At 42.3% G+C, this 15,735-nt stretch overlaps 1 protein-coding gene across 2 annotated transcripts in view; it reads right to left on the minus strand.

Moving 5' to 3' along the window:
* Nucleotides 1-5,030: 5,030 nt before the first annotated feature.
* The window catches only part of CUNH5orf22 (chromosome unknown C5orf22 homolog), a 15,403-nt gene continuing 4,698 nt past the window's right edge, over nucleotides 5,031-15,735 (minus strand). For both annotated transcript variants that reach the window (XM_028767696.1, XM_028767695.1), the window contains 6 exons: nucleotides 12,825-13,257; nucleotides 11,079-11,141; nucleotides 10,607-10,728; nucleotides 8,729-8,795; nucleotides 7,795-7,934; nucleotides 5,031-6,739 (listed from right to left, as the gene is read on the minus strand). In XM_028767696.1, coding sequence (XP_028623529.1) covers nucleotides 6,607-6,739; nucleotides 7,795-7,934; nucleotides 8,729-8,795; nucleotides 10,607-10,728; nucleotides 11,079-11,141; nucleotides 12,825-13,257 — 958 coding nt within the window. In that variant the 3' untranslated portion in view covers nucleotides 5,031-6,606. The remainder of the gene's footprint in view (nucleotides 6,740-7,794; nucleotides 7,935-8,728; nucleotides 8,796-10,606; nucleotides 10,729-11,078; nucleotides 11,142-12,824; nucleotides 13,258-15,735) is intronic.

Below are 15,735 nucleotides of genomic sequence, written 5' to 3' on the forward strand. Positions count from 1 at the left end.
CCTCCCTCCTTCCCTCCTTCCCTTCTTCTCCTCCTTCCCCATGAGACAGGGCCTTGTGAGACAGGAAGCCTCAAACTCATCAGTCCCCCTCCTCGGTGCTGACTGAATGGGCAGGCAGCACAACACTCAGCTTGGGAGATTTCTTTTAAACAGGCAAGACAACATCACAGAGCTCTGGAGAGGGTTTCTGGAGACTCAGGTGTTAGTGTCAGATCTGTTATCGAATGACTTTGGTCTTGAGCCATTCCTGGTTTTCTTGGATCTCAATCTTTTCATCTGGAAAGAACAGAGTTGAGAAGACTGCTTCTAGGTCTCCTTTTGGCTGTTATATTCTGTAGTTTTCTGCATCTGTGCCCTTGAACCGAAAATAGGATGTTATGTGATCTACGCCTTACTAGAGAATTTAAAAAAAGAAATGTAGTGTAACTTTCATTTTCTGATGTCTAGTGACGTTGAGCATGTTTTTCATATGTAAATTGGTCATTTGTACTTATCTTTTGAGAACCATTTGTTTGTGATTGGGTTATTGGGTTTCTTGTTAGTGTGTTGAGTTCTTGTATATTCTAGCTATACATCCTGTCAGACGCATAGCCAGAACAGCTTTTTTTTCCCTCTAGCTATCTGGTTTCATGAGATACCATTTGTCAATTGTTAGCATTATTTCCTGGCCGACTGGAGCCCTATTTAAGTAAGTCCTAGCCTATGCTAATATCTTGAAGTGTTTCTATAGTTTATCCTCTAATAGTTTCATGTGTTCTGTTAAGGTCTTTGTTCCATTTGGAGCTGATTCTTTTTTTTTTTTTTTTCTAGGTCATCTACTTTCATTCTATGTGTGAATATCCAGTTTTGCTAGCACCATTTGTTGAAGAGGCTGGTTTTCTTTCATATACTTCTGGCATCTGTGTCAAAAATTAGGTGGCCGTACCTGTGTGGGTTTATATTTGTACTCTCTATCCTAATTCACTGATGGACCCGTTGCTTTGTGCCATAATATACTGTATTTGTTACTATGGCTCAGGAGTATAACTTGGAAACAGATATGGTGATACTTGCAGTATTGTTCTTTTTCTACTGGGATTGAACTCAAGTTATCAGGCCTGGTGGAAAACAGCAGCTGATCCTTCTTCCTGGCCTTTTGAATTAATTTTAAAGATTTATTTCCCCTCTTTGTGTGAAGAATGACATTGAAATTTTGATGAGATGACATTTAATCTGTAGATTGGTAGGCTAGCCATTTCCATGATACTAAGTCTTCCAATTTATGAGCATGCCCCCCCCGTTTTTAAATTATCTTGTTATTGTCTTTTATGTATATGTGTATTTTGCCTGTATGTATGTGTACCACGTGTGTCTAGTGCCTGTGGAGGCCAAGACATCATGGATCCCATGAACCTGAGCTACAGGTGGCTGTGAACCACCATGTGAATGCTGGGAATCAAACGCAAGTCCTCAAGAAGAGCAACCAGTGCTCATAACTGCTGAGCTAGCCCTCCAGCCCCAGCCTCTCACTTTCTCTTTTTCTTTTCTTTCTTTCTTTTTTTTTTTTTTGAGACGGGATCTTTCTACATAGCCCAGGATGGCCAATGAACTCAACAATCCTTTGTTTCAACTTCCCGAGTATTAACACTATAGGCAGGTGCACCATAACACCTTTTCTTGCAGTTGGGAGCTGATAGTACAGGAGCATAATACAAGCCTCACAAAGGTTCTCTTTGCCTATCTTCAGTCTTCTTGTGAGGTGAAATGGGAGGTACACTTAGGGAAAATCTTGGAAGCTACATGTTCAAGGTGGTAGCCGAAGACCAAAACAGCCAAAGTCTGGAATCTTTGCTTTGGAGGGGAGTCCACCGAACAGAGACTATTTTAGATTTGATGAAAGTTCTTATTTAGTGTGAGAGTTATTTTTCTGTTAAACTAGATGTACTTTATAGAATCAATACAGGTCTATTTCTGTATCTTATTCTGGTCACGTTTGCTGATCTGTACTGTCTCGTTTTAACTAACATAATTACACATCCAGAATACAATCTGTTTATTATGCATCTTTGTTCACTTTTATATCAGAAGTTTAAAACTGGTGTCACTAGTTAAAATGAAAATGTCCTAAGGTGTATGTGGTGACTCACATCTGTAACACCAGTACCTGGGCAATATAGTTACAGTCTAGAAAGGGAAGGAGGGAGGCAGCAAGTGTTTTATGGGACTTCGTCCTTTTATGGCAAAGGATGCAAAAGAAGATGATGAAGGCAACCATCAAACACGAGAACCCAATGGCCTTGGATAGTGCAAAGCTCAGAATAGCACAGAAGAACTGTTACTTAAGAAAAGGCTGCCTGGAAGCCAGTGATCAAGGGCCAGACACCATTCCCTGTTGTTAGCCTCCGATCTAGCCATATCAACAAACCTGGCTGCTGTCAATGCCTGGGAGGCAATATTGGTCTGGGACGACTCTGGTCACTTGTAGAGGGGAATTGTTGTGGCTGTTTAAAGAGGCTTCTGACTTTCTCAGGAGGGAAGCAGACACCTACCTGAGATCCCTGGAATAGCAGATCAGAACTAGAGCAACGAGTAGAGGAGGTCCAGTGGTCTGCAATTTTTGTCTTTGCCCCTCAGTTATTAGCTGCCTTTTTAGTTTTTGATGCAGAGCCTTGTTATATAATTCTGGCTAGCCTCCAGATATCTATCTATCTATCTATCTATCTATCTATCTATCTATCTATCTATCTATCTATCTATCTCAATATATCTCTATCTATCTATCTATCTATCTATCTATCTATCTATCTATCTATCTATCCATCCATCCATCCATCCATCCATCCATCCATCCATCCATCCATCTATCTATCTATCTATCTATTTCAAATACATGGTGTTTTTGCCTGTCTCTACTTTTCAACAGTTGGGATTACAGACACATGCTAATGTGTGGCTACCCAAAACAGTGTTTATATCAGTACAACATATCTTTCTATAGTCACATCTTCATTTGTGTTATCTAATAGCCTCATGAAGTTCTATTTGTGTAGGTTACACTAAAGTTTAATTTTTGGGTATCTGGCTTTGAATTATCACATCCTATTTGCTGACACTTTATGACTACATGCTATTCATCTGGGAATCTTTCTAAGGCGCTGTGTTGCCTGTCTCAGCATGATACCAGATAAGAGTCAAGTTACTAGTCTATTAATACTCAAAAGCAAATAAACCATTAGAAGCTTAAAATGCTTTGTTATGCGGCACCTAAAATTTTTATATTGAGAATTTCCTTTTTTGTTAGAATTTCATTTTTTCCCCACATAGTGAGTGTTATATTGCGATTTGAGGCAGCCCCAAATCACCTCTCTCTCTTAAGGAATACAGCTCTGAGCAACAGCTTCCTTAAGGTACAGTTGGTCATGACTGGCACTGCTCAAGTGGCAAAATACCTGGGACTAAATTGGTCATAGGCCTAGGGGAAAACCTACTAGAATTCTGTTCAGGGAATGGAGCAATAAAATGGCTCCCAATGACACACTGCTATACTCATAGATCAGAGTATTGTCCAACCCTCATCAGAGAAGCTTCTTTGTGCAGTAAGTAGTAATACAGAAGGAAACCCACAAGTGAGCAATGTGCAGAGTGAAAGACTTTGGTGCACTCAGCCCTCAACAGAATGTCTCCATCAACCCTTGCCCTCAAGGTTACAGATCTACGTGGAAGAAGAGGTGGAAAGATGATAAGAGTGGTGGATGACTCCAAAGAAAGACGACTGATCACACGTGAACTACAGAGACTGTGGCAGCACACACACACAAGACCCGCAAAGGTTAAAAGCAGACAAAAATCCCTGCACTGAGAAGAGAAAATAGAAACAAAGCCCTACCTGTTACCAAAAAGCTATCTATAGTTGGTATTTTCTGGGAAAAGGGCAATCAGTTTTCTCCAGTGGAGTGTCACTGGGTGTGTCAACTACTCTACTGGAAAGGATCATCAAAGGGGCAGTTGGCTTACACAAAATAGACTCTGTATTTTTTGTGTATGACTTTTGGTATTTTTTTGACTTTTCTTTTTTCCTTTTTTTTTTTTTTTTAAGAGAGAGAACAAGGAGTAGGTAGGGGGATCGGGGAGGAGTTATATACAAAATATGTTGTATGTAAAAATTAAAATGTTAGGGAGTTGAAAAGATAGCTCAGCAGTTAGGAGTACTGGCGGCTCTTCCATAGGACCCAGGTTTAATTCTGAGAACCCACAGGGAAGCTCACAACTGCCTACAGCTCCAAGTCCAGAGGCTTGGACACCTTCTCTGGCTTCCATGGGCATTCAAGGCATGTGGTACACATATATACATGCAAAACACTAAAGTAATAAAAAAATTTTAAAAATGTTAGTCAATAGATACTTAAGTAATTAAAAAAGTTCTAAATTATGAGTAACTATGTAAATCCCTATTCACTTCTTTCCTTACAGGAGAACACCTACATTTTTGAATAAAGATCTCTAGTCTTAAAAATCTTTATTCACAGAGCTTCTGTGAGACTTCAATATTATTCCAAAAACCAGGATTCAGGGGCTGACATGGTTCAGTGGGTGACCTGCCATACTATTTGTTTATGTATTCCCTAATTGCATTTGGAACACAGATGAAAGATGAGTTAGCTAGTTATCTTCCTGTTTGGAACATGCAGATTCATATTTTACTAACTGGGCTTTATTCAGTAAGTGTGTGTGTATGTGTGTGTGTGTGTGATACCTCAAACCCTAGGATTTCTATAAAGGAAATGGAATTTTTGTTCTTTTTATTGAAATAAGATTAACTATGTAGCCTAGGCTGGCCTTGAACTCATAGGAATCTTCATTCATTAGCTTGGGTATTGAGATTACAGGTGTGTACTGCATACCTAGATAACTGATACACTTTTATCCACTCCAGGTTAAAAAATGATGAATCACATCAGAATCCACTGGAGTTGAAATAAACCCCTCCAAAAATAAAACATCAAAACAAAAATACAGCTAAAGCTCCATGAAGTCCACACACTGACACAAAATTAGTTCTATAGTTTGACCTGAAAGCCTTAAAACTTCCAAACACATCATTTAATTTCATTTTGCACATAGAATAATTTATTCATAGAAATGTCTATTTACAGGAAACTTTCAGAACTTAACAGTTTTACAATTCTACGTTTGTAAGAACACAAACCTTTTGGGTATCAGACTGGACAGGTAAATCAGTTGGTTTTGTTTACACAATACAAACAAGCTTTCACAGTATTAGATTTTGTAGATCTCCTCAGTGTCAAGAGAATTCACCAGAGGAAAACATAACTAGTGTTAAGAATGGAGTATGTTTCCATGTTCCGCATCACAAGGGTAACACATCACAAGGGTAACACATCCTGGAGTACCAGTCGAAGCGAGCTCTGATCTTGGCTACTCGACCCTCCAGGCACACGTGCAGGCGAGGGCTGTTGTGCTCATGCAGGAGTGATGGATGTTTTTTTTTTTTTTTTTTTATCCTTTACACATCATCTTACCCTTTAAAGAAATCAAGCAGTTAGGAAGTAATTACTGAACAAAAGTGAACCAAAGTGCAGAGAAAAGGCGCACAGAGAAACTAACTTCCATGATAAAGATAGTCCTATCACAGCTGGCGGGGTGGGAACTCCGGGGATAAACAGTGGCATCTGCGGACACTCTTCCTGGTCACTAAGGGCAAACTTGGCTCATTAAATATATGAAGCACAATCTCTAATGCAAGTAGCAGAAAATATTCTCTCCTTTCCAGTAAAAACTTTCACAAGTCCTCCCTTCTGTTCTTCACATATTATAAATATTCCTAGTGCTATTCTCCCAGCTTCAAACAATAAACTGTTCTTCACTCTTCTTAGTTGTCTCTTTGCATTCACCTAAGGGTGGACCCACTGTGCTCAGTCACACTTCGAGAAGGCTGGAAGGCAGCTATCCTTGGGTATTTACATCAGGTCACAAAGATGTAATTGTCTTATTTCTTTTCCTTAAAAAGTTGGTTCATCAGAAAAATTTATTGACCTTGATTTTTTCTGTTTGTTTGTTTGTTTTTCGAGACAGGGTTTCTCTGTGTAGTCCTGGCTGTCCTGGAACTCACTTTGTAGAGGCTGGCCTACAAAAACTAAACAAAAACTAAACCAAACTAAAACCAAAACTACAAACTAAACCAAAAACAAAACAAAGACCTCAAAGCCTACAATTTTGTTTGATTAGGCTTACTCAAACAAAACAAGTCTGGAGAACATTTAGCAAAAGTGTGGGCGCAATTCCAACAACTTTAGACCCGCAGACTTGCTGCAGATGTTGTCATGGACGGGCAAAGCTCTTTCTACATGACTATTGAGAATGTTACTTTCTTATAAGGCCAGGGCGCCTTGAGAACTGACAGTAGGCCAGACACAGCTGTGGCTCTCCCTTGTTTTCTTGAGACTGTTCGCAGGCCATTATTTGCCTCTCAAGTCTCTTGCAGGAGGGCAGGACATCTTGTCTTTAATAGTGCTTGACACATGACAGTGCTAAATAAATATCAGCTGAATGAATGAATGAATGAATGAATAAATAAATAAATAAATAAATCTCATATAATAAAAAGTCTCAACTCTGAGGGGACGCTTCTAAGTACACCAGACGAGTGTCCAGGGTCCCGTAGAGAGAGTGCAGCACATCGAGGACCTTTTCCTGAATCATGCCAACTTGTTCAGGAGGACAGTAATCATCCAGACTTGACCTGGAGCCAAGAGAAAAAGGAGACAACAGAGCGAGATAACATTGTCTGTGCAGAGGAACAGCCATTGCACTGCTGTCAGTGAGGGCCACACTGTAGAGTCATGGCTGAGGGCGGGAGACGCTTACCCCACTTTACAAGAATTGTCCTTTATTGTTTCTTAAAACGTTATTCTATAGGACAGGTACAATTACTAGGGGTTGGTATCTGTACTGAGACAGGCAGGTCTGTGTAGACCAGGCAGGTCTCAAACGTCCTGTGACACTCCTGCCTCTGCCTCTCAGTGCCTATCACAAGCATGTGCTCCCAGGGCTGATGTCAGGTCCTCAGACACGGTGGCAAGCACTTCACCTACAGCTGTCGACCAGAGCACCTTCCCCATGCTTTTTAAAGCTCACAATCTCCTCGTAGGTGAGAAAGGGTTTTGTTTCAGGGTAAAAACATTTTTTTTCTTAAAGTTTTATTTTTATGTGTTTGTATTTTATGTATGAGTTTGCAGCCTTGTGTGCCGGTGTCCACAGAGTCTAGGACAGAGCACTGGATACCCTAGAATTGGAGTTGTAGTTGTGAGCTATCCAATGTTGGGTGCTGGAACAGAACTCAGTCCTCTCCAAGGGTAGCAAATGTTCTTCATTGCTCAGTCGTCTCTTCTGTGTGTGTGTGTGTGTGTGTGTGTGTGTGTGTGTGTGTGTGTATAGGGTGGGGGGTAGGTGGGGTTTAAAACATATAGCTATAGGAGAGGTCTGTTCTCTCAGCTTTCCTAGCATCTAGATGCTACCTGCCTTCCTCACTGATAGCCCTGTTCTCCACCTTCAAAGACGGCAGTATAGCATCTTCCAAATTTTATCTCCTCTGATTCTGGTATTTTTTGGCTCCTCTTTCTGGGAGTTCTGTGACAATACTGACTCTAGTCAAGTAATTTGGGATAATCTCATTTCAAAATCCTTACACTAATCACACTGCAAAGTCCCTACTGCTACAGAGACACTCCAACCACAGGTTCCAGGGAGCAGGGCACAGACATCTTTGATGGGCTGGTATCCAGGCTACACACTCACCTTGCAATCGTCACAAGAGTAGGCTTTGGTAGACTTTTCAATAGAAAATACATAGACTGAATAAGATTATCGATTTCTTCTTCTGTGCTGATATGATGAGGAAGTTCTGAGTAATCACAGGTTAGCCCAGCCTGGTGAACCTGACAATAAAGGAAGCGTAAAATGATGCAACCAGCTGGAGATGCGGCTCAGTGGTAGACAGTATGCTGAGCATGCACAGCCCTGGGTTCATGGTCCAAACTGAAACCAAGACTTCTAAAGGACACTCTAAGATGTCACTGATTTCAGAAGGCTCTAGAGACAATGGGCAGTGAGGAGACACACAGATCCTGGAGTTCATTGACCCATGAACCAAGGTGAGCTAATGAGCGTCACATTCAGTCAGAGACCATATCTCAAAATAAAGGATGTGGGACAGTGAGACGGCTCAGCAGTGAAATGCTTGCCGCAGAAAACCAGGATCTGAGTCCAATCTCAAGAACCCCTATAAATGCAGGAGAGAGCCATCTATAGAGCCTGACCACTATATCTGCACCCCCGCATCTCCCCCCACTTTGTCTCTCTCTCTCTCACACACACACACACACACACACACACACAAGTGTGCACACACACACACACATGCACACCCACACATGGGGGAGTATGCCACAGGCATACTTACTTCAACACACATTTGATTATAAATCAACATTAAATTTTCAGTCCCTGAGTATCATGCATCTATCATTGTTTATTTCTTATGTTGTATGTATAGGTGTTTTGCCTGCATGTATGTCTGTGCGCTACATGTGTGTAGTGCCCACAGAGGTCAGGGGAGGGTATCAGCTCCTCTGGAACTTGAGTTACAGAAGGTTGTAAGCAGTCTTCTGTGTACTGGAAACTGAACCTGGGTCTGTATAAAGCATCCATTTTACAATGATAAAACATTTACCATTTCATAGTCAGGTACTTCTGTCCGTGTTTTCAAACTCTGTACGAGTGGAACTAGTGATTCCATTCTGGAAAAGAGCCACCAGACATTAAATACCATAACCTTGAGGAGACTTAGCATCAAATGGCATCCTAGATATAACTTTTACCATGGATTGGGGTTAGGAGTTGTGCTGCATAGTTTTATGTCAACTTGCCACAAGCTAACGTCATCTAAGAGGAGAGAAACTCAATAGAGAAAATGTCTCCATAAGATCAGTCTGTAAGCAAGCCTGCAGGACATTGTCTTAATTAGTGATTGACAGGGAAGGCCAAGCCCATTGTGGGTGGTGCCATCTCTGGGTTGGTGGTCCTGGGTTCTAGAAGAAAGCAGGCTGAGCAAGCACTAGGGAGCAAGCCAGTAAGCAGCATCCCTCCATGGCCGCTGCATCAGCTCCTGCCTCCAGGCTCCTGCCCTGCCTGAGTTCCTGTCCTGACTTCCTTTGATGTGATGTGGAGGTCTAAGCTCAACAAACCCTTTTCTCTCCAGTGTGCTTTGGTTATGTTTGGTTTGTTTCCCTCACAGCAGTAGTCACCTAAGACAAGTTAGTTTCAGCATAGTGGGGATTCTGGGACAGACCTGACCATGCTGTTCTTGGAAGGACTTGGGAACTTTGGGCTAGAAAAGCCACTGAACACTCAGTGTGATGTTCTGTTGGCTTGGAAAATAAGAATGTTGAGGACACTGCAGATGGCGAAGGTCTGGTGGGTGAAGTTTCAGAGGGAAGCAAAGACTCCACTGTGCATTTGTGTGAGGAGTCTGTGGTGTCTGGTCAGCAGAAGCTGAAGAATCGGCTGTGATTAATAAGAGACCAGGAACACTAACGTAAAACCTTTGTTTTACTGGGACAATTGCAGCTGGTTAGCTCACTGAGAAATGAGTAGTGATTAAGGAGAGACCAGCATCACTGAGGTGAAATCTTCTAGAAAGTGTTTCCCAAGAGCCAGCACACAGAAACTGTGTTCCAGACATGGCCAAGGTTGTATCTTGTGCTGACAGCTGAACTTGGTAGTGCTAGAGTCACCCAGGTGGTGCTGGTTCTGAAGGTGTTGAAGGGGTCATGGAGAGCATCTGAGACTTGGCACTGCGTGGCAGGGCTGGAGTCCCTGAAGGGAGCCCGAGAGGCTACTAGTGAAAGCAGAGCTCAGTTGCAGCAAGGAACCCCATCAGCTTTGGGGATGCTAGTGCCATGGGATGACCACCAAGAACAGCAGCAGCAGTGGAGTGGAGCCAGCTGGAGCCTAGAAGGCAAACTGTGTGCTGCTGGGGAGAGCTGGGGAAGTGATCCAAGCCCCTTGGAGGAGCCCAGAAGATTGTGAGTGAATCCCAGATTATTGGACATTGAATTATTTGCAGTGTTAGGAGTTTGGTTTTGCTTTGATCTGATTGTGACTGTGCCTGGGTTAGCTTGTAACTCAATATACAGATGATATTCAACTCCCAAGCTTCCTGTCTCTACCTCTAAATCCTTTGACAGAGAGCACAGAAATACTACTCAATAAAGGCTGGAGGCCAGGGGTCAAGACTGCCTGTCTCCTTTAGTTACTTTTTGAGAAATGATCTTTCACTGACTCCTGTGTTCATCAGTTCAGCAGGGCTGGCCGGCCAGAGAGCTACAAGCATCCTCTTGTCTCCACTCTCCAGTCTTACAAAGCCTGGCTGTTTACACAGATGCCTGGGATCTGAACTCAGGCCCTCCCGGTGATGCAGCAAGTACTCTGAGTAAGCCGTCTCCCTAAGCCTTAACTCTAATTTTAAAGGGCAATTCATCCAGCAAACTTGGAAATGTATTTAGAGTGGATAATTCATGATTTGGGAAGAAAAGTTTAGGGGTCTCACCCAGGGTTTGCAGCCCAGCCCCGTACAGTTTCTTCACTGTCGCTGTCACACAGATCAGCAAAAACTGCTTCTAAATCTTCTAACTGATGAGTTCGAGAATCAACAATCTCTACCAAATCTTCCTTTAGAAACATTGAAAAACTGAGGTTACGGTTACTCCTTCACAAAGAACAAGAGAAATACTATTATGCTGAAAATCTAGTTCACTAAGCTAGAAATATCTTCTATCTACTAAGGGGGCATTCATCAACATACACACACATGTATGCATGACTATCTATACGCACACACATAATCTGGATAGTTGAGAACATTTAAATAAGCTACAAAATGTAATTAAAGCCTGGCACCGTGGCCCACACTTGCAATCCCAGCACCCAGGAGGCTAAATGTGAGGGCAGCTAGAACTACACAGACTCTCTGAAAACAGAAGTGCAGCAGGATGTAGTGGTGGATAAGGTGCCGGGCTTACCTCAGGAAGGTTACTATCCGGCTTTTTAAACCGGTAAAGCTCCTGTAGAATTTTGAACTCATCCTGTAAGACAAAACAAAAAACCCCCCAAGGTTAGGCGTTTCCAACAATGTCTGGGATCCAAGGGGAACAGTCTAGATAATACCCAAAGGCTTGTCAGAGAGAATCGTATACTTGATTTTTGTATTATAAACAGGCATACTGTATACTTTAGATTTCCAAAGCAGACCTAATTTATCAGGACAAGTTTATCCAGCTGGGCATAATACAGTACAAAAATTAGCTAATAGGCTAATAGGTCATGAAAGTATTTCCAATACCATTACCATTATGTGAATGGATATACCCCATGATCTTAACAGACTTTAGCTGCTTATGGGAGACATACATGTCTTCAATGACAATGACAGAAGACTCCCATGTGTGCTGTGGGGCTCCTTTCCTAGCAACAGAGAGACCTCTGGAGTACAGAGCCATGCTGGCCTGCAAAACGGCACACAGACCCTGAGACATCTAGGTTTTGTAAGTAAGTGAAAGCAATAAACAAAACTCCTTCTTAAGACTTAGCAAGTCAGCTCCATGTGTAGGTGGCTGCATGTGGCCTCAACTGTTTGATTCAGGACTGGTGCTAGGTAAGAGCTAAAATGCAGGAGGTACCACGCTGTAGCACTGTGTTCCGGGATTTGCTGACTGCAACAATTCTATGAGCTGGGGGTTTATTTAAGCCCTTTCTTTGTAGCACTGGAGACTGAACCCACGACCCTGAACAAGGTAGGCAAGTCCTCTAGTACTGAGGTACACAATTACCAGGCCGTGAGTGACTGCTTATGCTGCACTTCAAAGTAACTTTCCACTTTGATGGTCACAGCTGGTCAGTAGGGACAGGGAGAAGACTGTGCCATTCACCTATTCTGTCACAGTCACTGGCCAGAACTTTGTAGCGGCCATACCTAGCACGGCAAGAAACATGGAGTCTTTCCTTAAGGCATTGGTCAGAAAGGAAAGTACCTTTCCCAGGATGACACAGTTGCTAAGCAATAGCTGCAAGAAATTGGAATTACCTATCGTCATTTTTTTTTTGAGACAGGGTTTCATGTAGCACAGGCTGGATTTGAACCCATGATCTCCTATATCTACTATATCTCTTTTATCTAAGTGGTTGGTGTTACAAGTATATGCCATTATGTCTTGTCCTGTTATCTTTGTTTATATTAAAAATAAAGCTAGGCCAGTGAGATGGGTCAGAGGGTATAGGTGACTGCCATCAAGCCTGATAATTTTGAAACCGACTTTGAAAAGTTGTCTTCTGACCTCCACATGTAGCATGTGCTACCCCTAAACATAAATACATCTGTGTAATAAGAAACAAAAAATATAGCTAGTAAATTATAAAATATAATGCAAGTTTGATATCTTTATCTGAGATGCTTGGAAGTAGAAGTCCTATCAAATTCCAGAGTCTTTCAGATTTTAGAACATCTGGGGACTTTACAGGTGTTCTTTATCATGGTTCATAGAAAGTTCTGGATTTTGAAGTAGTTTAGATTTTGGAATTTTTAACTAGGGATGATTAACTTGTATATAATTTTCAAAAATTGGGAAATAACAGAAGAATATGCGGCAGAAAACACAGCCTTTGAACCTAAAATAATTATCATCTGGCTGTTTGCAGAAAGCTTGCTATCTGTAATCCAGAGATGTGCCATGCCATTGTCAAGGTCTATGTTTTCAAGCTACCATATTTACCTGAGTGAACATTTCTTTGAAGGGATTTTTGACAGAAAAAAAATCCAAGTCAATATCTAAAACAAACGCGTCTCCCGTCTTCAGTATGTCTAGGGTTTCCCCAGCGCTGGCTGCACTCTGGCTCTGCTCACTTCCAGAACATGAGCAGGATGTGGATGGCTCTGGGCAAGCATGGTCACTTCTTGGTGTCACTTCGTCCCCTCGATGTTCTTCTGAGCAAGAATCCCCATCAGCCGCGGCAGTGCTCTCTCCACCTCCCGGTGCCATCTTTGGCTTCTTTGTAGATGACGCAGAGTCACTGTCATCTTGATTGCTATAGAGTTTGTAAGGTTCTACCATCATCACATCTAACTGCAAGGGCTTTTGGTTCTCTAGCTGATCTTCAGGTACAAACAGACCATCACTTAGGAAGTAATAATCTGTACTTGTAACCCTGGACCAAAGGAAAAAATACTGTAAGGAATGAGCACGTGAGCTGACATACTGTGACACTGTGGACATAAGGACACACGACAAAAACAAGGGGCTTTAATGCCTGCACTTTCTCTTCAGAAATCAGCTTCCTCCATATTCCGAGCTGACACACCAATGCCTTAAGGAAAGACTCCATGTTTTTTGCCGTGCTAGGTATGGCCACCACAAAGTTCTGGCCAGTGACTGTGACAGAACAGGTGAATGACACAGTGCTCTCCCTGTCCCTGCTGACCAGCAATGACCATCAAAGTGGAAAGTTAATTTGGAGACTCAAGAGATTGGGAAACACGAAGAAAGGAAGTCAGTTGTGGTTATACATTTCTGTAATCTCAGAGCTTGGGAAGCTAAGGCAGGGCTGGTAAGGTAGGTATGAGGCTAGCCTGGGCTACAAAGTGGGACACACACACAAGTGAAAGGCAAGACAAGGTTAAAAGAACTGACAGTTGTTATACAGGTTTGATATATGTATGAGCAGGTGCCCGTGGGTCTCATGGAGCTGGACACACAGGTGTGTGTGAGCTTCTGGAACATGGGTGCTAAGATCCCAACTCCAGTCCTCTGATAAAGCAGTGAGTGCTCTTACCTGCTGAGTCATTTCTCCAGTCCTGACTTTTTCTTTCTTTTGTAAAGAAACAGAGTGTGACCACTCTGGTGTCTAACTCTGCCCCTCATGTGATCTTGCCTCAGCAGTCCAAGACTCTTGGACAATAGGCGTATGTAGATAAGATTTCTGATTCCAGAAATACATACCGACATATGTTCTTAGATTTTTGACTATATTATGTTTGGGTGAGGACTTGAGGACTAAATTCAAATACATTTTTCAGAGGCATACTCTACTACATAAAAATAATACAACCTATTTCCCACCTGTCCGCACTTAAATTTACTTGAGAAGACAGGGTCTTACAGAGCCTAGAGTGGCCCTAAACTACTGATTCTCCTGTTTTCACCTCCTGAGTGCTGGCACTACGGGCATGTACCAACATACCTGGTACATGTGCTGGGGATTGACTCTGGGCCTTCACGCACACTAACCAAACACTCAACTGAGGCTCCACCCCAGCCCCTGTAACTATAAATTTAAAAAGACAGTTTTCAAAACAGATCAATGACATTAAAAAAAAAAAGTGTAAGCTTGTTAAAAACCTAATATCCTAATAAAGACAAAGACTGTAACCCCAACCTAAATGTATAGTCCATGTGTGGTTATATAAGTTAGTGTGTGCACACAGAAGGTAGGGGTCAACCTAGCGGTCATTCCCCCAGCGTCTTCCACCTTGTTTTTGAGTCTTTTGCTGGTCTGGGGCTCCCAAGTAGGCTGCACTGGTGGCCTGTGGGCCACACAGATTTGCCTGTCTGTCTCCTCTCAGAACTGGCGTCAGACATAAGTGCCACACGCCTAGCTTTGCACATAGGTTCTGGACTCGAACTTGGGTCCTCACGCTTGAACTGTAAGCACTTTACCAACTCACCTATCTTCACATCTTCTTAGTAAAAGCAAATTTTACCTTTTTTCTTTCTGCAAATAAATAAATGCAGATTCATGGCTATATGTAATTGGCTGTTCATACATGTTTACTTGCTGATTAGCTAACACCACGAGGTAAGCAAAACACTCCCCAAACTGTTATTATGCATCGAGATCTATGCAGCTGTGTGCCAGAATGAGCCCGTCTCAGAAAACCATGGCAGGTGTGTGATGCGTGTCTTTTATCCCAGCACGTGGGGGGCACATCTCTGTGAGTTCAAGTCTAGCCTGATCTCCACAGAGAGTTGTAGGCTATGTAAGGCAATGTAAGTGAGAACCTGTCTCAAAGCAAAAAACAAAAACCTCTCACACACGTATATATCCCGAGCAAGCTGGGCACAGTGGTTCACACCATTAACCCCAGCGTTTGGGAGACAAAGGGGCTGGTGCACTCTGTCAGACAACAGCAGCCACAGAAGTCTATGAAAGGATTTGATTTTATAGGTTCTGTTAGGCCCTCTCAACATACTGAACTCACTCTCATATAGACCAATATTATATACAACACTTGTTACATGTTGAGCTCTAATTAGTTCTAATTACTTCAAAAATTAAATAGTAAGTATGATTTTTATAAATCAAGGTGATGCTACTCACATAAAGGACAAAAACACATACCACCAAAGGTAATGCTGCCATACAAATGGAAACAGAAATGAAGGGCACGGCTTTCATTATCTGTTAGGGCCAGAAAGTTATGTGTATACTCATAAAGAGTTCCTCTCATCCCAGGAAGTTAGACCTTGACTGCAGCTTCTAAAGACGACTCTGTAGTAGCACAGGATAGAGGGCAGAGACTCTGTAGTAGCACAGGATAGAGGGCAGAGACTCTGTAGTAGCACAGGATAGAGGGCAGAGGCTCTGTAGTAGCACAGGATAGAGGACAGAGACTCTGTAGTAGCACAG

Source organism: Grammomys surdaster, unplaced genomic scaffold, assembly GCF_004785775.1.
Source record: "Grammomys surdaster isolate TR1022 unplaced genomic scaffold, NIH_TR_1.0 174, whole genome shotgun sequence".
Taxonomy (NCBI): Eukaryota; Metazoa; Chordata; class Mammalia; order Rodentia; family Muridae; genus Grammomys; species Grammomys surdaster.